This window comes from Bombina bombina, chromosome 1 (assembly GCF_027579735.1).
Source record: "Bombina bombina isolate aBomBom1 chromosome 1, aBomBom1.pri, whole genome shotgun sequence".
NCBI classification, from domain to species: domain Eukaryota; kingdom Metazoa; phylum Chordata; class Amphibia; order Anura; family Bombinatoridae; genus Bombina; species Bombina bombina.
The window spans coordinates 358845854-358871266 of NC_069499.1; the positions used below are offsets into that span (position 1 = coordinate 358845854).

Here is a 25413-nt window from a genome sequence, read left to right on the forward strand (position 1 = left end):
AAGATTGTGTGCTGTGGTGCTGTTACCTTGTTTTTTACATGGACTATATATATATATATATACAGTATATATATATATATATATATACATATATTGGATTTACCGATTAAAAATATATAGCATTAGGGTCAGAAAGAAATAATGTACAACATTACGAGTATGGCTTCAATAATGAAAACAAATAGTAACATGTTAATAACCAACAAAATATTCAAATAGCAAAAAACATATATACAAGAAGACTAATTAACTCATAACAGTTTATTGCATTTTTTCATATTGCTTTTTCATCATCTATCTGAGAAAAGTAATAAAGCTAATTGTGACTTATTCACATAGCTGCAGCTACAGCACAGTAGTTTTCTTGAGCATTTCTTCTATAAAATAATTGTTTGCTACATTAATTTTTTTTTAAATCCGACTTACTTTTTCCTAGTGTTTTCATAAGCATCAGCCACACCATTATTTTCCACACAGTCATCTTTCAGCAGTAAATATTATCCAATGCATTTTTAATATCTTTCATATCTTTATGTAGCTGACTACATAAAGCCTATAGTGTATAAATATTCCTGCTTCATAGATAATATAGCACAATATTTGTTTACTTACATATATTCTCTATGTGCAGAATGCACTGCTGCCGCATTGCTGTATCTCCATAATACTATTGCTGACGATAAAACATCCAGGACAGCGTCAAACTGAAAAGAAATTTAAAAAACAAAACAATTTTATTCTTGAGAAAAAAAAAATAAAAGCATTATATAACTTCTAAGCATATGTTATATAGACATTAAAACAATGTGAAGTTGCAGGCCTGAGTAAAATACTTATGCAATTGCCCATTGTTCTGCAAAATACACAGATTTTTTAAAACCTTTTTTTCCTCTGAAATTCAAGTGATCTAAAATATGGTAAACATATTTCTTATTTCTTTCATGTAATTGGCTAGTGACATACGGGATATACAATCCTACCAGGAGGGGCAAAGTTTCCCAAACCTCAAAATGCCTATAAATACACCCCTCACCACACCCACAATTCAGTTTTACAAACTTTGCCTCCTATGGAGGTGGTGAAGTAAGTTTGTGCTAAGATTTCTACGTTGATATGTGCTTCTCAGCATTGTTGAAGCCCGATTCCTCTCAGAGTACAGCGAATGTCAGAGGGACGTGAAGGGAGTATCACTTATTTGAACACAATGATTTCCCTAATGGGGGTCTATTTCATAGGTTCTCTGTTATCGGTCGTAGAGATTCATCTCCTACCTCCCTTTTCAGATCGACGATATACTCTCAATTTACCATTACCTCTACTAATAACTGTTTTAGTACTGGTTTGGCTATCTGCTAAATGTGGATGGGTGTCTTTTGGTAAGTATGTTTTTTATTACTTAAGACACCTCAGCTATGGTTTGGCACTTTATGCATTTATATAAAGTTATAAATATATGTATTGTACTTATATTTGCCACCCATGAGTCAGGTTCATGTATTTCCTTCAGCAGACTGTCAGTTTCAAATTTGGGGAATTTAAAAATTTTAAGAAATGTATTTCTTACCTGGGGTTTAGTCTTATTTTTCAATTGACTACTTCTTGCTATTGCTGGTATTAGGCCCGCAGGTGCGTCAAATGCTAAACTTTATTGCGTCATTCTTGGCGCGAAAATATTTTTGGCGCGAAAAAATACGTTTATGACGCAACTTTGTTATTTCCGGCATCATACGTGATGCCGAGACCTTTCACACGGCGGCGTCATTAGTGACGCGAGTGTGTCATTTCTGGTTATTTTTGGCACCAAAAATGTTTATGTTACGTTGTGGGTCATTCTTGGCGCCAGATTTTTTTCATTATTTCAATACCCCATTGATGCTTGCCTCTTGCTCAGAGGCCTATGCTTTTGCATTTTTTCCCATTCCTGAAACTGTCATATAAGGAAATAGATAATTTTGCTTTATATGTTGTTCTTTCTCTTACATTGAGCAAGATGTCCCAATCTGATCCTGTCTCAGAAGTTTCTGCCGGAACATTGCTGCCTGACATCGGGTCTACCAAAGCTAAGTGCATTTGTTGTAAAAGTGTAGAAATTATTCCACCAAATGTCATTTGTAATAGTTGTCATGATAAACTTTTACATGCAGAAAGTGTTTCCATCAGTAATAGTACATTGCCAGTTGCAGTTCTTTCAACTTCTAATGTACATGATATACCTGTAAATTTTAAAGAATTTGTTTCTGATTATATTCTGAAGGCTTTGTCTGCATTTCCACCTTCTAATAAACGAAAAAAGGTCTTTTAAAACTTCACATTTAGCTGATGAAATTTCAAATGACCAGCAACATAATAATTTATCCTAAACTTAAATTATCACTTAGCTCAGGTCTATAAGAATTTATGAGAATAGATATACAATCATATCGGTGTTAAGGTAGTAGTCATATATAATGTAATAAATATAAAGAAAAAAAAAAGATACCTTATAACAGCACTCTTAGTCAAATAATTTGTTTACTGAGAAAATTGCGCCTTTACACAATAACCCTATTACTGTGCACAGTATACATAGCTATTACATAGATAATGAATATAGTATAGCGTATACATAGCTATTACATAGATAATGAATATAGTATAGTAAATATAGCTTATATGCACCAAAACAATTCCCCAAGGATACAAAATGGAGAACGCAAACTATACATAATGCAGGAAACAACGAGTAACATTGATAAAGCTTATGCTGAAAGTAAACAGTCTATACTCATCGTAAAATTCAGACGTTGTCAGTCCTGTGAGTCCAACAATAAACCTTCCGGCAAGGAAATTATTTGTAATCCACAGCAATGGCCGATGCCAATTAGATCCGGTTGCTTCAAACGCAATTTATCCTCTTCTGATGAGGATCTATCTGATTCAGAAGATCCTTCCTCAGACATTGACACTGACAAATCTACTTATTTATTTAAAATAGAGTATATGCGTTCTTTATTAAAAGAAGTGTTAATTACTTTGGATATTGAGGTAACCAGTCCTATTGACATTCAGTCTAATAAACGTTTAAATGCTGTTTTTAAACCTCCTGTGGTTTCCCCGACCCCAGGGGTTTTTCCTATTCCTGAGGCTATTTCTTATATGAGTTCTAGGGAATGGAATAAGCCAGGTACTTCTTTTATTCCTTCTTCAAGGTTTAAAAAATTGTATCCTTTACCAGAAAAATCTATAGAGTTTTGGGAAAAAATCCCCAAAGTTGATGGGGCTATTTCTACTCTTGCTAAACGTACTATTCCTATGGAAGATAGTACTTCCTTTAAGGATCCTTTAGATAGGAAGCTAGAATCTTATCTAAGGAAGGCCTATTTATATTCAGGTCATCTTCTCAGACCTGCTATTTCTTTGGCTGATGTTGCGGCTGCCTCAACTTTTTGGTTGGAGAATTTAGCGCAACGAGAATTGGATCCTGACATATCTAGCATTACTCGCTTACTGCAACATGCTAATCATTTTATTTGTGATGCCATTTTTGATATTATCAAAATTGATGTTAGATCCATGTCTTTAGCTGTATTAGCTAGAAGAGCTTTGTGGCTTAAATCTTGGAATGCTGATATGACATCTAAATCTAGATTACTATCTCTTTCTTTCCAAGGCAATAATTTATTTGCTTCTCAGTTGGATTCTATTATTTCAACTATCACTGGAGGAAAAGGAGTTTTCTGCCTCAGGATAAAAAAAACCTAAGGGTAAATCTAAGGCTTCTAACCGTTTTCGTTCCTTTTGTCAGAATAAGGAACAAAAACTCAATCCTCCTCCAAAGGATTCTGCTTCCAATTGGAAGCCTTCCTCAAATTGGAATAAATCAAAGCCATTTAGGAAACCTAAGTCTGCTCCTAAGTCCGCATGAAGTAAGATCTCCTGTGAGAAGATTTTTTCTCTCACGTATCTTTGTAAATCCAGAAAAAGCTCAGGCTTTTCTGAAGTGTGTTTCAGACCTGGAGTCTTCAGGGGTAATCATGCCAGTTCCTCCTCAGGAACAAGGTTTGGGGTTTTATTCAAACCTATTCATTGTACCAAAGAAAGAAAATGTATTCAGACCAGTTCTGGATCTGAAAATTTTGAATCGTTATGTAAGAGTACCAACTTTCAAGATGGTGACTATAAGGATTATTCTGCCTTTTGTTCAGCGAGGACATTATATGTCCACAATAGACTTGCAGGATGCATACCTTCATATTCCGATTCATCCAGAACACTATCAGTTTCTGAGATTCTCTTTTCTAGACAAGCATTACCAATTTGTTGCTCTTCCATTTGGCCTAGCAACAGCTCCAAGGATCTTTTCAAAGGTTCTGGGTGCCCTATTATCTGTAATCAGAGAACAGGGTATTGCGGTGTTTCCTTATTTGGACGATATCTTGGAACTAGCTCAGTCTTTACATACTGCAGAATCTCACACGAATCAACTAGTGTTGTTTCTTCGGAAACATGGTTGAAGGATCAATTTCCCAAAAAGTTTCTTGATTCCTCAGACAAGGGTCACGTTTTTAGGCTTCCAGATAGATTCAGTGTCCATGACTCTGTCTCTAACAGACAAGAGACATTTAAAATTGGTCGCAGCATGCCGGCACCTTCAGTCTCAGTCATTTCCTTCAGTGGCTATGTGCATGGAAGTTTTAGGTCTCATGACTGCAGCATCGGACGCGATCCCCTTTGCTCGTTTTCACATGAGACCTCTACAGCTTTGCATGCTGAATCAATGGTGCAGGGATTATACAAAGATATCACAATTAATATCCTTGAATCCCAATGTACGACACTCTCTGACATGGTGGATAGATCACCATCGTTTGGTTCAAGGGGCTTCTTTTGTTCGGCCAACCTGGACTGTAATCTCAACAGATGCGAGTCTTTCAGGTTGGGGAGCTGTTTGGGAATCTCTCTGACAGCACAAGGGGTTTGGAAATCTCAAGAGGTGATAGTATCAATAAATATTTTAGAACTTCATGCAATTCTCAGGGCTCTTCAGTTTTGGCCTCTGCTAAAGAGAGAACCATTCATTTGTTTTCAGACAGACAATATCACAACTGTGGCTTATGTCAATCATCAGGGTGGGACTCACAGTCCCCAAGCTATGAAAGAAGTATCTCGGATACTTGCTTGGGCGGAATCCAGCTCCTGTCTAATCTCTGCGGTGCATATCCCAGGTGTAGACAATTGGGAGGTGGGTTATCTCAGTCGCCAGACTTTACATCCAGGGGAGTGGTCTCTCCATCCAGATGTGTTTTTTCAGATTGTTCAGATGTGGGGTCTTCCAGAGATAGATCTCATGGCCTCTCATCTAAACAAGAAACTTCCCAGATACCTGTCCAGGTCCAGGGATGTTCAGGCAGAAGCAGTGGATTCACTGACACTTCCTTGGTGTTATCATCCTGCTTACATCTTCCCGCCTCTAGATCTCCTTCCAAGAGTGATCTCCAAAATCATCATGGAACAGTCTTTTGTGTTGCTGGTGGCTCCAGCATGGCCACACAGGTTTTGGTATGCGGATCTGGTTCGGATGTCCAGTTGCCCGCCTTGGCCACTTCCGTTACGGCCGGACCTACTATCTCAAGGTCCGTTTTTCCATCAGGATCTCAAATCATTAAATTTGAAGGTATGGAAATTGAACGCTTAGTTCTAAGTCATAGAGGTTTCTCTGACTCAGTGATTAATACTATGTTACACGCTCGTAAATCTGTCTCTAGAAAGATTTATTAAAGAGTTTGGAAGACTTACATTTCATGGTGTTCTTCTCATAAATTCTCCTGGCATTATTTTAGAATTTCTAGAATTTTACAGTTCCTTCAGGATGGTTTGGATAAGGGTTTGTCTGCAAGTTCCTTGAAAGGTAAAATCTCCGCTCTTTCTGTTTTGTTTCACAGAAAGATTGCTATACTTCCTGATATTCACTGTTTTGTACAGGCTTTAGTTCGTATTAAGCCTGTCATTAAATCAATTTCTCCTCCTTGGAGTCTTAATTTGGTTCTGAAGGCTTTACAGGCTTCTCCATTTGAGCCTATGCATTCTTTGGACATTAAACTACTTTCTTGGAAAGTGTTGTTCCTTTTAGCTATCTCTTCTGATAGAAGAGTTTCTGAGCTATCTGCTCTTTATTGTGAGTCTCCTTTTCTGATTTTTCATCAGGATAAGGCAGTTTTGCGGACTTCTTTTCAATTTTACCTAAGGTTGTGAATTCTAACAACATTAGTAGAGAAATTGTTGTCCCTTCCTTATGTCCTAATCCTAAGAATTCTTTGGAGAGATCCTTACATTCTTTGGATGTGGTTAGAGCTTTGAAATATTATGTGGAAGCTACTAAAGATTTCAGGAAGACTTCCAGTCTATTTGTTTTATTTTTTGGTCCTAGGAAAGGTCAGAAGGCTTCTGCTATTTCCTTGGCTTCTTGGTTGAAACTTTTGATTTATCAAGCTTATTTGGTAGTCGGGTCAGGCGCCGCCTCAGAGAATTACAGCTCATTCTACTAGATCAGTCTCCACTTTGTGTGCTTTTAAGAATGAAGCTTCAGTTGATCAGATTTGCAAAGCGGCGACTTTGCATACATTTACTAAATTCTACCGTTTTGATGTATTTGCTTCTTCTGAAGCAGTTTTTGGTAGAAACGTTCTTCAGGCAGCTGTTTCAGTTTGATTCTTCTGCTTTTGTTTTAATTTTTTTTCTTTCAAAAATGAAATAAACTTATTTTTTTGGGTTGTGGATTAATTTTTTCAGTGGAATATGGCTGTTTTTATTTTTTTTCCCTCCCTCTCTAGTGACTCTTGAGTGGAAGACTCCACATCTTGGGTATTGATATCCCATATGTCACTAGCTCATGGACTTGCCAATTACATGAAAGAAAACATAATTTATGTAAGAACTTACCTGATAAATTCATTTCTTTCATATTGGCAAGAGTCCATGAGGCCCACCCTTTTTATGGTGGTTATGATTTTTTTGTATAAAGCACAATTATTACCAAATTTCCTTTGTTGATGCTTTCTACTCCTTTCTTTATCACCCCACTGCTTGGCTATTCGTTAAACTGAATTGTGGGTGTGGTGAGAGGTGTATTTATATAGAAAAAAGGAAATTATAGGCGCTAAAGGACAGTACCCAGCTTAACTAGTGAATTCCCCTCCAAGAATACAAAGTGGCAAAAGCAATGTGAAAAAGTGAAGTTAAGCGCTCAAAGCACGGGTGTATCTATGAGATGTGTATTTAAATAAAGGGACCAGTGTCCAGTATGTAATCAGCGAAAAAATATATTCATCAAAGTATTTATATGTAATAATATATAGGAAGGAATATATATATATGTACCAGAACAGAGACAGAGGCGTAAATATAGTTCAAATGGAAAATTTCCAAGGCAATTTATTATACTAATAAAACAGAGGTGTCAAGATGTCTAAAATGATACAAAATGATACAATGTAAAACAAAGGGACGTCTCCCTTAATAAATGTATAGATACATAAAATAAGCATAAAAGAACAATAAGAAAAAGTACTTGCGCTTTAGCGAAAAATGTACTGATGTCCCAAGATATTGACTTGCCAAGTAACAAGAAAGTAACTGTCCAGTTGTAGGCTTAAATTGCCTGTATATGGTGGTTGGCGTTACTGGATGAGAAAAAAGGGCGCCTTTTTGTGTAAAGGTGACGTGACGTCACGTTTTAAAATGGTAGGTGATGTTGCCGTGGCAACCCCTATTCCTAAATCTGTAAGGAAATCCTGGGGGATCTAAAGATAATCTTTGCACTCACGAAAGATGATAGCTTTGTTATCGTGAGGAAAGACTAGCAGGATCTTGAAATTTAGAAATGGGTCTTTGCGGTCGCTAGTAGCGACTAGTTTATCCTTTGTTGAGGGACTTGGCGGTCGCAAACAGCGACTAGGAGAAATATACAGATCCTTCCAGTTGAAGATAAGGTGGTCGTTAGTAACGACTTGAGGATCTTTTAAGAAGTGTAGGTTGGTCTTTGCGGTCGCCGGTAGCGACTGGTGTATCCTTTGTTGAAGAACTTGGCGGTCGCAAACAGCGACTAGGAGAAATATACAGATCCTTCCAGTTGAAGATAAGGTGGTCGTTAGTAACGACTTGAGGATCTTTTAAGAAGTGTAGGTTGGTCTTTGCAGTCGCCGGTAGCGACTGGTGTATCCTTTGTTGAAGAACTTGGCGGTCGCAAGTAGCGACTAAGGAATTCTTTGGTTTAGGATGAGGTGGTCGTTAGTAACGACTCGCGGATCTTTTAGGATAAGTAAGATGGTCTTTGCGGTCGCTGGTAGCGACTGGGTTATCCTTTGTTGAGGAACTTGGCGGTCGCAGGGAGCGACTAGGAAATATAGGAGACAGTCGGTTTTGTGGTCGCTAGTAGCGACTAGGAGTTTCTTTGTAGCAAGGTTGGTGCCAAACGGCACAGCAGTTGGTGGAGTTAGTTGTCAGTTGGTGCCAGCATGCACATAGAAATTCAAATGAATTTAGAAGAAAATGCCTCCAAAATAAGCAAGCTTGACAAAGGCTGAAGTAATTTCAGCGGAAACGCGTTGCGGATCTCCTAGTGTGCATCAAGAGGAAGAAAACAAAGGATCAGCTGTAGAGCCGGCACCCCACAGCTCAAACCAGACACTCCCATAATACTAAGCTAATCAGTGCCCTAACCGGTATAGGTGATAACTGAGCAAGAGACAGAAGTGTTTGTAGCTGGGGTTTACAGCGCGGCTTCAAGATCAGCATAAACAGTTACACTGCTTGTCTTATTTTGGAGGCATTTTCTTCTAAAAGGTGACATCGGACAAAGAAGACAGCTCATTCTATGTGCATGCTGGCACCAACTGACAACTAACTCCACCAACTGCTGTGCCGTTTGGCACCAACCTTGCTACAAAGAAACTCCTAGTCGCTACTAGCGACCACAAAACCGACTGTCTCCTAAGAATTTCCTAGTCGCTCCCTGCGACCGCCAAGTTCCTCAACAAAGGATAACCCAGTCGCTACCAGCGACCGCAAAGACCATCTTACTTATCCTAAAAGATCCGCGAGTCGTTACTAACGACCACCTCATCCTAAACCAAAGAATTCCTTAGTCGCTACTTGCGACCGCCAAGTTCTTCAACAAAGGATACACCAGTCGCTACCGGCGACTGCAAAGACCAACCTACACTTCTTAAAAGATCCTCAAGTCGTTACTAACGACCACCTTATCTTCAACTGGAAGGATCTGTATATTTCTCCTAGTCGCTGTTTGCGACCGCCAAGTTCTTCAACAAAGGATACACCAGTCGCTACCGGCGACCGCAAAGACCAACCTACACTTCTTAAAAGATCCTCAAGTCGTTACTAACGACCACCTTATCTTCAACTGGAAGGATCTGTATATTTCTCCTAGTCGCTGTTTGCGACCGCCAAGTCCCTCAACAAAGGATAAACTAGTCGCTACTAGCGACCGCAAAGACCCATTTCTAAATTTCAAGATCCTGCTAGTCTTTCCTCACGATAACAAAGCTATCATCTTTCGTGAGTGCAAAGATTATCTTTAGATCCCCCAGGATTTCCTTACAGATTTAGGAATAGGGGTTGCCACGGCAACATCACCTACCATTTTAAAACGTGACGTCACGTCACCTTTACACAAAAAGGCGCCCTTTTCTCTCATCCAGTAACGCCAACCACCATATACAGGCAATTTAAGCCTACAACTGGACAGTTACTTTCTTGTTACTTGGCAAGTCAATATCTTGGGACATCAGTACATTTTTCGCTAAAGCGCAAGTACTTTTTCTTATTGTTCTTTTATGCTTATTTTATGTATCTATACATTTATTAAGGGAGACGTCCCTTTGTTTTACATTGTATCATTTTGTATCATTTTAGACATCTTGACACCTCTGTTTTATTAGTATAATAAATTGCCTTGGAAATTTTCCATTTGAACTATATTTACGCCTCTGTCTCTGTTCTGGTACATATATATATATTCCTTCCTATATATTATTACATATAAATACTTTGATGAATATATTTTTTCGCTGATTACATACTGGACACTGGTCCCTTTATTTAAATACACATCTCCTAGATACACCCGTGCTTTGAGCGCTTAACTTCACTTTTTCACAGAGGTGTATTTATAGGCATTTTGAGGTTTGGGAAACTTTGCCCCTCCTGGTAGGATTGTATATCCCATATGTCACTAGCTCATGGACTCTTGCCAATATGAAAGAAATGAATTTATCAGGTAAGTTCTTACATAAATTATGTTTTTGCAGCAAATTCAGACTTTACACCTGTACCTATTGTTGAATTAAGATCTCTGTTGTTCCTATGCACAGAATATTGTGAGATCTTGGTACAAACAAATTGCTTAGAAAAGACATTAAAGTGAATGTAAAGTTGAGCATACAAACTCACGTCATAGGATAGAATTAAAAAAATTAGAAGGACTTTCATTCATCAAATTTGTACTATTTATTAATATTCTCAGAGTTTTACCTATTAATGCTATAACGCTAAGCGCCACTCCTCCGCCCACCCAATTGATTGACAGATGATGAATCTGCAATCCACTAGACGTTGTTCCCCCCCCCCCCCCCCCCCCGGGCATTCAGCTCCTCTGCACAAACTTCATGGCCCGGGGGGGAAACAACTATTAGTGAATTGTCCTCCTAATTTTTTAAATTTTATCCTATGAATATTTTTAGCATTTAAAACCACGATAGTCACTTTATCCAGTGTATCTGGATGGTGTCAATCTAACGAGCCTGAGCTCGACACGTTGTGAGAATAAACGTAACTTTGTTTCAAATCCAAAATGTGTTGCCTTTTCTTTTTTCAAAAGATTGCTGAATTCCCAGTCTTTAATAGGTGATTTTATTTTAAACCACCTAATCTTCTTTAATTTTTATACTATAATTATTCAATGGGTCTGCCCCATATTTAATAGAATTTTACACTCCATACTCGTATTTACGAGTAGGTATTTCATTTTGAATACAGAGTAAATTAATGCAACACTTTATGAATTAGCAGGTTTTCCATCCACATTTTTCTCATATATATATATATATATATATATATATATATATATATATATATATATATATATATATATATATATATATATATATATATATATATTACCTATAAACTATAAGGAAAGAAAAAGGAGCATCATAATACGCCCCTAGTATATATAATGTGTGTGTATACATACACACACTTTACATTCAAATACATTAAATTTAAAAAATCATTAACCATTGTTAATCCTTTAACAATTTTAATATGTAATAATTCCATTAGAAGAAAATGTTCTTTATTTTTTAAGAATGTATTTCTATATATATCTACACCTATATATTAGTTGTAATTTTATACATATATATATATATATATATATATATATATACACACAAAATAAGAGGACAAATGGTCTATATAAATAGTTATACTTCTATAGGAGTTTACAGAAAATAAAGGCAAAATTAATGCCTAATGTTGTAGACCCTATAAGTTTATTATTACCTATAAACTATAAGGAAAGAAAAATGAGCATCATAATAAGTGTTCCTTTTAAAATATAGGGAATAAAGTACTCTTTTATGAATACAAAAGTGTTTAATTATAATCTCATGTAGAGAGATTTACGCCTAGATTTAGAGTTCTGCGGCCAAAGGGGTGCGTAGCAAACGCTGGCTTTTTTCTGGCCGCACCTTTTAAATACCGCTGGTATGGTATTGAGAGTTCACAGAATGGCTGCGTTAGGCTCCAAAAAAGGAGCGTAGAGCATATTTAACGCAACTTCAACTCTCGATACCAGCGTTGCTTACGGACGCGGCCAGCTTCAAAAACGTGCTCGTGCACGATTCCCCCATAGAAAACAATGGGGCTGTTTGAGCTGAAAAAAACCTAACACCTGCAAAAAAGCCGCGTTCAGCTCCTAACGCAGCCCCATTGTTTCCTATGGGGAAACACTTCCTACGTCTGCACCTAACACTCTAACATGTACCCCGAGTCTAAACACCCCTAACCTTACACTTATTAACCCCTATTCTGCCGCCCCCGCTATCGCTGACCCCGGCATATTATTATTAACCCCTAATCTGCCGCTCCGTAAACCGCCGCTACTTACATTATCCCTATGTACCCCTAATCTGCTGCCCCTAACACCGCCGACCCCTATATTATATTAATTAACCCCTAATCTGCCCCCCACAACGTCGCCTCCACCTGCCTACACTTATTAACCCCTAATCTGCCGAGCGGACCGCACCGCTATTATAATAAAGTTATTAACCCCTAATCCGCCTCACTAACCCTATAATAAATAGTATTAAGCCCTAATCTGCCCTTCCTAACATTGCCGACACCAAACTTCCGACTGGAGCTCACCGCTATTCTAATAAATGTATTAACCCCTAAAGCTAAGTCTAACCCTAACACTAACACCCCCCTAAATTAAATATAATTTAAATCTAACGAAATAAATTAACTCTTATTAAATAAATGATTCCTATTTAAAGCTAAATACTTACCTGTAAAATAAATCCTAATATAGCTACAATATAAATTATATTTATATTATAGCTATTTTAGGATTTATATTTATTTTACAGGTAACTTTGTATTTATTTTAACCAGGTACAATAGCTATTAAATAGTTAAGAACTATTTAATAGCTAAAATAGTTAAAATAATTACAAAATTACCTGTAAAATAAATCCTAACCTAAGTTACAATTAAACCTAACACTACACTATCAATAAATTATTTAAATAAAATACCTACAATTACCTACAATTAAACCTAACACTACACTATCAATACATTAATTAAATACATGTAAATACAATGAAATAAACTAAAGTACAAAAAATAAAAAAGAACTAAGTTACAAAAAATAAAAAAATATTTACAAACATCAGAAAAATATTACAACAATTTTAAACTAATTACACCTACTCTAAGCCCCCTAATAAAATAACAAAGACCCCCAAAATAAAAAAATGCCCTACCCTATTCTAAATTACTAAAGTTCAAAGCTCTTTTACCTTACCAGCCCTGAAAGAATTCAGCTCTTTTGCCTGTAAAAAAACACATGCCCCCCCCAACATTACAACCCACCACCCACATTCCCCTAATCTAACCCAAACCCCCCTTAAATAAACCTAACACTAAGCCCCTGAAGATCTTCCTACCTTATCTTCACCATACCAGGTTCACCGATCGATCCAGAAGAGCTCCTCCGATGTCTTGATCCAAGCCCAAGCGGGGGGCTGAAGATGTCCATGATCCGGCTGAAGTCTTCATCCAAGCGGGACCTGAAGAGGTCCATGATCCGCCAACGCGGAACATCCATCTTCACCGACGACTTCCCGACGAATGACGGTTCCTTTAAGGGACGTCATCCAAGATGGCGTCCCTCGAATTCCGATTGGCTGATAGGATTCTATCAGCCAATCGGAATTAAGGTAGGACAATTCTGAATCCGATCAGCCAATAGAATGCGAGCTCAATCTGATTGGCTGATTGAATCAGCCAGTCGGATTAAACTTGATTCTGATTGGCTGATTCCATCAGCCAATCAGAATTGTCCTACCTTAATTCCGATTGGCTGATAGAATCCTATCAGCCAATCGGAATTCGAGGGACGCCATCTTGGATGACTTCCCTTAAAGGAACCGTCATTCATCGGGAAGTCGTCGGAAGAAGAAGATGGGTCCGCGGTGGAGGTCTTCAAGATGGAGCCGGTCCTCATCGGATGAAGATAGAAGATGCCGCTTGGATCAAGATGGTTGCCGGTCCGGATCGCCTCTTCTTCCCGGATAGGATGAAGACTTTGGAGCCTCTTCTGGACCTCTTCAGCCGCTGGATGATGGATGTCTAGCCCCCGCTTGGGCTTGGATGAAGATTTTGGAGCCAGGACGGATCGGTGTGGTACCCGGCGAGGTGAAGACAAGGTAGGAAGATCTTCAGGGGCTTAGTGTTAGGTTTATCTAAGGGGGGTTTGGGTTAGATTAGGGGTATGTGGGTGGTGGGTTGTAATGTTGGGGAGGGTATTGTATGGGTTTTTTTTACAGGCAAAAGAACTGAATTCTTTGGGGCATACCCCGCAAAGGGCCCTGTTCAGGGCTGGTAAGGTAAAAGAGCTTTGAACTTTTGTAATTTAGAATAGGGTAGGGCATTTTTTTATTTTGGGGGGCTTTGTTATTTTATTAGGGGGCTTAGAGTAGGTGTAATTAGTTTAAAATTGTTGTAATTTTTTTCTAATGTTTGTAAATATTTTTTTATTTTTTGTAACTTAGTTATTTTTTATTTTTTGTACTTTAGTTAGTTTATTTAATTGTATTTATTTGTAGGAATTGTATTTAATTTATTTATTGCTAGTGTAGTGTTAGGTTTAATTGTAGATAATTGTAGGTAGTTTATTTAATTCATTTATTGATAGTGTAGTGTTAGGTTTAATTGTAACTTAGGTTAGGATTTATTTTACAGGTAATTTTGTAATTATTTTAACTATTTTAGCTATTAAATAGTTCTTAACTATTTAATAGCTATTGTACCTGGTTAAAATAAATCCAAAGTTGCCTGTAAAATAAATATAAATCCTAAAATAGCTATAATATAATTATAATTTATGTTGTAGCTATATTAGGGTTTATTTTACAGGTAAGTATTTAGATTTAAATAGGAATTTATTTAATAAGAGTTAATTTATTTCGTTAGAATAAAATTATATTTAACTTAGGAGGGTGTTAGGGTTAGGGTTAAAATTAGCTTTAGGGGTTAAAAAATTTATTAGAGTAACAGTGAGCTCCGATCGACAGATTAGGGGATAATACTTGAAGTTAGGTGTCGGTGATGTTAGGGAGGGCAGATTAGGGGTTAATATTATTTATTATAGGGTTATTGAGGCAGGAGTGAGGCGGATTAGGGGTTAATAACTTTATTATAGTAGCGGTGCGGTCCGAATGGGAGATTAGGGGTTAATAAGTGTAGGCAGGTGGAGGCGACGTTGAGGGGGGCAGATTAGGGGTTAATAAATATAATATAGGGGTCGGCGGTGTTAGGGGCAGCAGATTAGGGGTACATAGCTATAATGTAGCTGGCGGCGGCGTGCAGACGGCAGATTAGGGGTTAATAATAATATGCAGGGGTCAGCGATAGCGGGGGCGGCAGATTAGGGGTTAATAAATATAATATAGGGGTCGGCGGTGTTAGGGGCAGCAGATTAGGGGTACATAGGGATAACGTAGTTGGCGGCAGTGTACGGAGCGGAAGATTAGGGGTTAAAAAATTTTTATAGAGTGGCGGCGATGTGGGGGGGCCTCGGTTTAGGGGTACATAGGTAGTTTATGGGTGTTAGTGTACTTTAGAGCACAGTAGTTAAGAGCTTTATAAACCGGCGTTAGCCCAGAAAGCTCTTAACTACTGACTTTTTTCTGCGGCTGGAGTTTTGTCGTTAGATTTCTAACGCTCACTTCAGACACGACTCTAAATACCAGAGTTAGAAAGATCCCATTGAAAAGATAGGATACGCAATTGACGTAAGAGGATCTGCGGTATGGAAAAGTCGTGGCTGGAAAGTGAGCGCTAGACCCTTTCCTGACTGACTCCAAATACCGGCGGTAGCCTAAAACCAGCGTTAGGAGCCTCTAACGCTGGTTTTCACGGCTACCGCCAAACTCTAAATCTAGGCCATAGAAAGGCCAAGAATTTGTTATACATACCTGCATAAATCAACAACATCAAAATGTACAGTGCAAGTGAGAGTAAATACAATGTATATAAAAACAAATTGCTGACTAGCAGCAGCCCAAACAAATTATACACGTCGTTTAAAGGCAAACTTTAAAGGGTACGGCGTAACCATTACACCCCAGCTGCACACAAAACCCCCTATGCAAGCAGCTAGGAGGGATAACCTGGGCAGGTTCTTAATAGGGAACAAGATATCCTAAAAGTTATAGCCAGGCACCAATACTCTTAGTAACAGCAAGTTAGTTCATGCTGGAAGAGACATTCCCTATGTAAAAAGGTTATCATCATGAATCGACCTTCCACAGTGCGGTATACGTAAGAGAAATGTTCACTGAGAATCAAGTAAGTCCCAGATCCAGGGATTAGAGCATAGTTTCACTATGTCAACAAAGTTCAAACACTTATCTGTCCTCTCGATATAGCCTTATAGAAATCCAATCTGCCTTGGAGGGGTATCCGGACTAAAAGTTTGAGTTTGCCTTGAAAGTACCGCCAATAGCAGCGGCATGTAAAACAACGTAATCAGATGTGTATGGCTGTCACGTGGCACCAGAAACCAATGCCTACACGTGTTTCACCCCCAACATCTATTCAAGGACATATGCCACCCCCTCAGTGTTGCAGTTGAAGAAGTGGTGTATTTTGAATTATCTTTCACAATTGCCTGAAAATGTTTTAGTTCTTTTCATAAACTCACAAGTCACACATTTCCCACATTGAAAATTACCATTAGGGATGTGACTTTTTAACCAATTTTTCTTAGAAGGAGTAGGGACAAATTGGCTTCTAACAAGTTTGTCTCTTAAGTTTGGGGCACGTTTTGCTGTCAAATTAGTATAGTCTCCCACTTCAGAGGCTATACCTGTATCACTAGTGAGTACCGGCCAGTGCTTTTGTAAAATCATCTTAATGGTACTCCAATGGCAATTATGGTTAGTAATAAGGCTAATAGGCGATTGCTTTTTTTCTTTCTTATTAAAAAGCAATGCCTCTCTATCTTGTTTCCTCACTACACTTTTAGCTCTATTGGTGCATCTCCTGGAGTAGCCTCTATCTAGAAGCCTCTCTTGCATTTCTTGAGCATGCTTGTCATATTTCACTAAAGATGAACAATTGCGACGTAGGCAAAGAAATTGTCCTTTAGGAATGCCTTTTATCATGTGCGCAGGATGGTGACTAGAAGCCATCAAGAGGCTATTTGTAGCCGTTTCTTTTCTAAAGTTTTCTGTGACAAGAGTGATTTTTATATCAAGAAATGTGATTTCTGATAGACCGAAAATTCCTATTTGGGGAACAAAAAGAGGAAGCACATAGGGTAATAGTGACTGGACTAGCCAATAATACAGAAGTGTGTTTAAAGTACTCTTCAGGGAGGCTACTCACAAGCGTAGCGGCCCAAACGGAGTGACTGGCTGGGCAGTACGAAACCAGCAGAGTCGCTGTAAGACTCACACAGGATGCCGGAGTTTTGTGCGTCAGGTAACATAGCGGGTCAAGCCAATCACAGAGCCGATAACCCAAGGAAGCAGTAAGAGACGTCACAGTGAATGTGGGAAATCAGAAGGCAGAACTGATTTCTGATAGACTGAACTGAAGGGTAAGACATATGTTAGAATCATTATTGTTTAACTCAAGGACAAATGCGTGTAGCAATTCAAGTCTACCCTCCCAAATAAGGAGGATATCTTCCACGTAGCATAGCCAAAAATGGACATGTTCGTTAAACAAATGATTTTGGTAGACAGTATCCATCTCCCATTTACCTAAATATAGGCAAGCATAGGTGGGGGCACATGTTAGCCCCACAGCAGTGCCTCTCATTTGTTTGAAAATCTTACCATCAAATAGGAATACATTGTTCTCTAGGACAAAACGCAACAACTGGATTACAAAATTTGTATGTCTTTCAAATCTGGGACCTCTACTGGAAAGAAATTCTTCACATGCTTGAACACCTACATTGTGAGGAATGGAGAAGTATAAACTCTCAACATCTAATGAAACTAATATAGCATCATCCGTAATGTTAATATCATTGACTTTCCTAAGTAGGTCAGAAGTGTCAAGAACAAACAAATGAAGTGTTGAAAGAAAAGGATGAAGGAAAAAGTCAACATAATTGCCTATATTTTAGGAGAGACTTCCTATACCAGCAATTATAGGACGTCCCGGAGGATTGTTAACAATTTTTATGCTCCTTTGGGATGCAATAAAAAATAGGCATCACAGGGTTCTCAACAAAAAGATATTTAAGTTCAGTGGGAGTTATTATATCTTTGCATTTTGCATCATTAAGAATTGTAAACAGTTCATATTCCAAAAAGGGATGGGATTAGAATGAAGCCTTTAGTATTGCAATCTATCTAATAATTGTATTTTCACTTCAATACAGTAAAGCGCTTTGTCCCATAGAACAATGTTATCACCCTTGTCTGCGAGCTTTATAACCACGTTGGGAGCTTGAATGAGTTCACTAAGCGCTTTTCTTTCTTTTTTAGACAAATTGTAATTTACAATACCTATACAAGATAGGCTTTGTATCTATTTTTCTACCAGTTTAACAAAGAGGTTAACCGGGGGAGAGGTAGATAGCTGTGGCATGAAGGTTGACCTCTTTTTGAGTGGGATGTGGACCTAAAAGTTTCATGTCCACTAAATTCTACAGGTTCACTCACTTGTGAGACTGATTCCAGATATAGAGATTCCATATCTTGGAGTGCCAATCTGTCTTCTGTAATTAGACTCAAATCATCTATTACATGTTTTGCTTTATTTTTAAAAATTTGTGATAGTACTACCCTCCTAGCAAATTTGTGTATATCTTTCAAAAGTTCAAATTTGTCAAGACTTTTAGTTGGCCAAAACAAAAGGCCTTTTTTTTAGAACATTCATGTGGAATATATTAAGTTGAATAGAAGACAGATTGATCACCTGAAGAATAGCATCAGATGTATTTAGTATGGCCTACATCCCCTCCATCCTCGTGGGTGGTAATTCTGGGGTCTCTCCTGGCTCTGACTGTATCTGGTCTGACGGTAGGGGTACCGTCTTCCTCCAGAAGCTGAACTTGTCCCTATTCCTTCTCTTCCCGCTCCCTCTTCTTCATGAGGATTTCCTGGGCCAGCATGTGTCTCATTTTTTGGAAGCTGTATATCTTGTTCGATATCTGAGCAGTCTGTGCCCGAATCATAAGATTCCTGTACTGGACGTTAGGAGTAAACTTGTTTCTTCCGATAGTTTTCTTGACCTCTAACTAACTTCCGCCCTTTACGTAGCTTGATTTCAGATTGTAATCTGGCTATTTGTTCTTTTATTTCACTATTTTATTTAGCAAAATTAGAGTTCTCTTCAAAACCATTCACTATTTTAAGAGCTTCTTGAACTTTTAGTTTGGTTTTATCTAATCATTCTTTATTCCTTTTGACCATTTTATTCATAAGAATGATGGAGCACTCTGATAAGCTAGTGTTCCATTCATCCATGAAATCTTCGCCTCCTTCATCCTCCCTTAAGTTAATACCAGGGTCCAGTCTAAGTTTAAGACCTCTAGGGATAATTTCATTCTGGACATAGTTTTCTAGGCTAGATGTTTTTCTGCTCTAAGTTTGATTTGTTTCATAAGGAGTTGTTTGTATGTCTTAAATGCCCCAAAGATATTTACACATTTTCCCTCTTGAGCCATGCTCTCAATAGTATTGCTCAAGGAAAAAGTTGCAGAAAGTTCTGCCTCCCATGTTTATCCGACATAGTAAACACCATTATTAAATGTATAAAACTAAAATCTCGGCCAATATTAATAAATGCCTCCTATCAAAACCTAATCCTCAAAATAGACCTAAACATGGGTATACACCCAGTCTTAATAGGTAAAACAATGTTAATATACACAAAATAAGAGGACAATATATACTCCTAGAGGAGTTTACAGATAATAAAGGCAAAATTAATGCCTTATATATATATATATATATATATATATATATATATATATATATATATATATATATATATATATATATATAAATAAAAGTGTCATTAGATGTTGAGAGCTTATACTCCTCCATTCTTTACGATATAGGTGTTCAAGCATATGAAAAATTTCTTTTCAGTAGAGGTCCCAGTTTTGAAAGACATACAAATTTTGTAATACAGTTGTTGCGTTTTGACCTAGAGAACAATGTATTCCTATTTGATGGTAAGATTTTCTAACAAATGAGAGGCCCTGCTATGGGGCAACATGTGCCCTCACCTATACTTGCCTCCATTTGGATAAATGGGAGATGGATACTGTCTACCAAAATCATTTGTTGAACGAACATGTCCATTTTTGGCTACTCTACGTGGACGATATCCTCCTTATTTGGGAGGGTAGTCTTGAATTGCGACACGCATTTGTCCATGAGTTAAACAATAATGATTCTAATCTTCTATCTTACCTTTCAGTACAGTCTATCAGAAATCGCATTTCTTGATATAAAAAACATTAGAAAAGTAACGGCTACAAATAGCCTCTTGATGGTTTCTAGTCACCATCCTGTGCTCATGATAAAATAACGTCGCAATTGTTAATTTAAAGTGAAATATGACAAGCATGCTCAAGAAATGCAAGATATGTTTCTAGCTAGAGGCTACTCAAGGAGATGCACCAATAGAGCTAAAAGTGTAGCAAGGAAACAAGATAGAGAGGCATTGCTTTTTAATAAGAAAGAAAAAAAGCAATCGCCTATTAGATTTATTACTAACTATAATTGCCATTGGAGTACCATTAAGATGATTTTACACAAGCACTGGTCGGTACTCACTAGGGATACAGGTATAGCCTCTGAAGTGGGAGACTATACTAATTTGACAGCAAAACGTGCCCCAAACTTAAGAGACAAACTTGTTAGAAGTCAATTTGTTCCTTCTCCTTCTAAGAAAAATTGGTTATAAAGTCACATCCCTAATGGTCATTTTCCATGTGGAAAGTTTGTGACTTGTGAGTTTATGAAAAGAACTAAAACATTTTCAGGCAATTGTGAAAGATAATTCAAAATACACCATTTTTTTCAACTGCAACACTGAGGGGTGGTATATGTCCTTTAATGTTCATGCCCCAGCTTTAATGTTGGCGAAACAAAGAGAATATTCAAAGATAGGATTAAAGAACACAGGGACGATATCAAGTCCAAGGTACAAACAAGTAGTGTGGCAAGACATTTTCAATTAAAACACAATAGCGATCCTGAATGTCTTAGATTCACATTAATTCATAAAGGTCTCCTCCATGGCAAAGGAGGGGACCAGGATAAATGCCTCCTGCAAAAATAGGCTAATAACATACCCCAGATTTTATATGACCTTATATGCCTTTCTCCTCTTTCTCTGCGCTCTCAGTTTAAAGTCCACTTTATTTATGTTCGTTAAAGCAAACTACTGTGTTCCACTACAAGATTTAGTAAGCGCCTTACAAACTATTATTTTCATGCATTTCATGTTAATTTATTTTGATCATTGTTGCTATAATGTATCCTATAATATGTATCAATGAATGTCTTTTCACCCGTCCCATGGGTGGAGCAAAATTGAGTATTTACTCACGACAAGGGGAAGAGTCCAACAGCCCTGAGGAAGCCCAGTCTACCAATAGACGTTGGGGGTGAAACACACGTAGGCATTGGTTTCTGGTGCCACGTGACTTAGCCCTACACATCAGATTACGTTGTTTTACATGCCGCTGCTGTTGGTGGTACTTTCAAGGCAAGCTCGAACTTTCAGTCTGGACACCCCTCCAAGGCAGATTGGATTTCTATAAGGCTATATAGTACACGAGAAGACAGATAAGTGCTTGAACTTTGTTGACATAGTGAAACTATGCTTTAATCCCTGGATCTGGGACATACTTGATTCTCAGTGAACATTTCTCTTACGTATGCCGCACTGTGGAAGGTCGATTCATGATGATAACCTTTTAGAATACTGTTAGTAACTTGCTGTTACTAACATTATTATAACCTCAGTGTCTGTCACCTTGTTGCAGTGTGGTGCCTGATTGTGTATTATGGCTAACCATGTGTAACATATCTCAGCCTAATGTCACTAACCCTTTAAGACTTCCTTCTCTGACTGTTGCATTTGGGCAGTATTCACATTCAGCTTGCTTGCCTGCCTGATTAATCATTCATGCACCCGATTTACCTCAGCCTCTTTTTAAGCCTTCTCAGGTCTAATGTGCTTTGCATTAACATTGAAGTGTGATCCTGAACAACAGAGGCTTGTGTCAGTTTCCTGCTTGAACTTACCAACTATTCCAAGATACAGCATTTTCTATTACCTATGCTAAATATCATCAAACCGCAAGTATCAAAAATATCTCCATTCTGTTTCCTGGACACAGCTACTTAACAATCTCTGAACTTTATTATAAATCAACTATGCTTTTGCTTACCATCACTCTCTAATTACAAAAACATCATCTTACTCAGAACTTTATAACTATTTCTGTGCTTCTAGTTGTCATTGCTGAAATAACCTGCAACAAATCTTGGTTTGCATATATATGCACAAAACAGTAATTAATGCCTAAGACTTACAACTTGTCTCATTTGTGTTACTCTGCTTATACTAATATACAGCTCTACATAATATTATGAACTGTGAACCTGCAGTAAACCTTGGTTTGCATATATATGCACAAAACAGTAATTAATGCCTAAGACTTGCAACCTGTTTATCATTTGTGCTGCTGTGTTTAACCCTGACATACAACCTTATAAAACATTATGTACTGTGAACCTACAACAAACCTTAGTTTGCATCTAAGTATCAAACTTCTACCTGTTTACTCTGGAGCCTGAACAACTATATATTTCTCTCATTGAATCCTGCAGCTACTCCTGTTAACTAATTATAACTCACAGTGAAGCCAGAATATACTGTAAACAAATATTGCACCCTCCATTAATTCTTCAATAACTTCTAGCAACTATGAATCACAGAATATCATCTATCCACGTCCAGAATACTCTTCCCCGGGTCAGGGGTCGGTGTCTTCAAATCCCTACCACTGCCCCGAGGGTCTGTTTCCTGAGCGCATGTACACCGGATCATGACAGAATGTTAATGCCTAAAAAAGGGATTTGCAGTGGTAGTGGATGCACCGACCCTCAAAGGAAAATAAAAAATTACCACATAACTCAGACCCAAGCAATCCCTAAAGGAAAAACAGAAGATTTTCAAACTTTAAAAAATTTAAAGACACAGTACTCCCATTCTAGACAATCCTCTACTCATGTTCGTGGTTACCATTTTGGTGAAACTGATCCTTAATCTGACTATGAAAATGAAGAGGATTTAACCATAGCTTCAGCAGAAAAAAATCAGATTTTCAAAGATTTAAAGAGACAGAACCACTATTCTAGAATTTCATCTGTTCCTCATGTTCGTGATTTCCATTTTGGTGAAACTGATTCTGAGTCTGACTATGTAACTGAAGAGGATGCATTCATAGATTCAGCAGAAAAAAATCAGACCTTTAAAGATTTAAAGAGACAGGACTACTGTTCCAGAAAACCATCTACTCCTCCTGTTTGTGATTCCTATCCTGGTGATACTGATTCTGAGTCTGAATATGTCAACAAGGAGGATGACTTCACAGATCCAGCTGAACTGGCATTAGACTGGTATGAGCGCAACTTTAATTCGCCACAAACTCAGACAAAACCTCAACCTATTGGCTATAATGACATCCTTGGTTGTTATATTTACAATATGGATGATACAGACAGCTCCCATCATGAAACCTCTCATGGAAATACTGATCTTCCTATTTCTGATATTACCATGGATTCGTTAGATTGGACAGATTCAGAGCTGGAAGAAAAGACATCTGGTTTACAAACTGCTGTTTGGAGAAAAGGTCCCCTCAACTACTATGCTGATTTATCACATCAGAATTATGCATCCAGTGATGAAGAGGATTTCTGTTCTTAACCTTACTACAAGCCACAATGGCAGCAGCCTAAGAAGCCTCATACTGGGAAGAAATATCAGTTATCTAAGCTCTCTAAGAAAAAGAAGAAGAAGAAGAAAGTCTTTCTGCTCACAGAAAATCAGAAATGCAAAGAGGAAACTCAGCCTGATTCTCCTGTTTTAGTTTCTGTTGTACCAGACCCTCTCTTGCCTCATGACACTCTCAACACCGAGCTGGATGATGTCTATAGTCACTATCAGTCTGTTCTTAAAGCATCTAATGGTATCTCTTCTCAGACTCTACAAAAAATACAAACACTGTTTCGAACTATTGAATTCTCACATCCCTCTCATGATACCTCATTGCCTGTAAACCCTGTGCTAGAAGCAAAAGATAATTTTGTTCCAGATATACAACCTTTAAGTTTACCAGAGATAATCCCTGGAGAATTTAGCTCTGATATTCAAACTCAAATAAGCATGCCTGCTGAACTCCAGATAACTTCTCAGTCAGAATCTTGTGTCACAATTCCTACGCATCTACCTGAGTGTGGCATATTTCAGTACACTTCACCTTCTCTAAATTCTTCTGTTACTGCATCTAAGAAATTGTTTCCCTTGGGAGATACTTTGCATCAACCTACATTTTCTACTACATCAGTTTCCTGTACAGGAATTCCTGATACTGAATCCTGTGAGAACAACTTTGAACCAAGTTCACAAGTGGACATTCTTGACCCTGAAACTTGTACAAAAGTTCTTCATGAAGATTCCCCAGTGCCCATTCCTGTTCCTGTTTTCCATGATAATACTACTAAACCTGACATCAAGGTGGACTCTCCTGTTTTTGACCCTGGTATGGGTATTCCTTTGTTTAACCCAGAAATGGGTGTAATAATACTTGATCCTGAAGACAGCCATGCCCTCTACTCAGAAGCGAGTATGGTTGTTGGCTCTAAAGTGGGTCTTGTTAATTCTTCGTTTATGAACCCTGAAGAAAGCCTTGCCCTCTGCTCAGAAGAGAGTATGGTTCCTGGCTCAAAAGTGGGTTCTTTTTCTTTCTCTATAGTTGAACTTTGACCTGGCATGGGCATTCCTTCACCCAATCCTACTGAGGATATTCCTGAACCTTGCCCTGGTGAGGGCATTCCTACACTTGATCCTATTGAGGATATTCCTGAACCTTGCCCAGATGTGGGTACTTTTGAACCTTGCCCTGGCATGGGCATTCCTTCACCTGATCCTACTGAGGATATTACTGAACCTTGCCCAGATGTGGGTATTCCTGAACCTTGTCCTGGTGTGGGCATTCATATACCTGTTCTTAGTGAGGACACTTTTGATTCTGAATCCAGTAACGAGACATTTCATATTGAATTAGAAGATGGCAAGAACTGGACAAATCTTGCACTCTACACTCCTATCTCCTACTTTGAAGAAAGCCCTGCTATTGCGTTAGAAGTGGCTATAGCTTTTTCTTTTGGAGTATATCTAATCCTCAGCCAAGAGGTTAATTCTGAGGATACTCAAATCTATGACCCAAAGGTGGTTAATCTGGTTATCAATCCAGAATGCTGCATCTCTATTTCTGAAGCTGAGGAAAGCCTATTCATATCTCTAGGACTGGCTGACTTTTCATTGGCTATGTACATGGTCATCTATCATGAA

At 38.0% G+C, this 25413-nt stretch overlaps 1 protein-coding gene across 1 annotated transcript in view; it reads right to left on the reverse strand.

The window, feature by feature from the left end:
- TMEM163 (transmembrane protein 163) overlaps positions 1-25413 on the reverse strand; it is a 448530-nt gene that overhangs the window by 162310 nt on the left and 260807 nt on the right. Inside the window, exon 4 of the mRNA XM_053698226.1 lies at positions 613-704. Within this exon, the coding sequence (XP_053554201.1) occupies positions 613-704 (92 nt within the window). The remainder of the gene's footprint in view (positions 1-612; positions 705-25413) is intronic.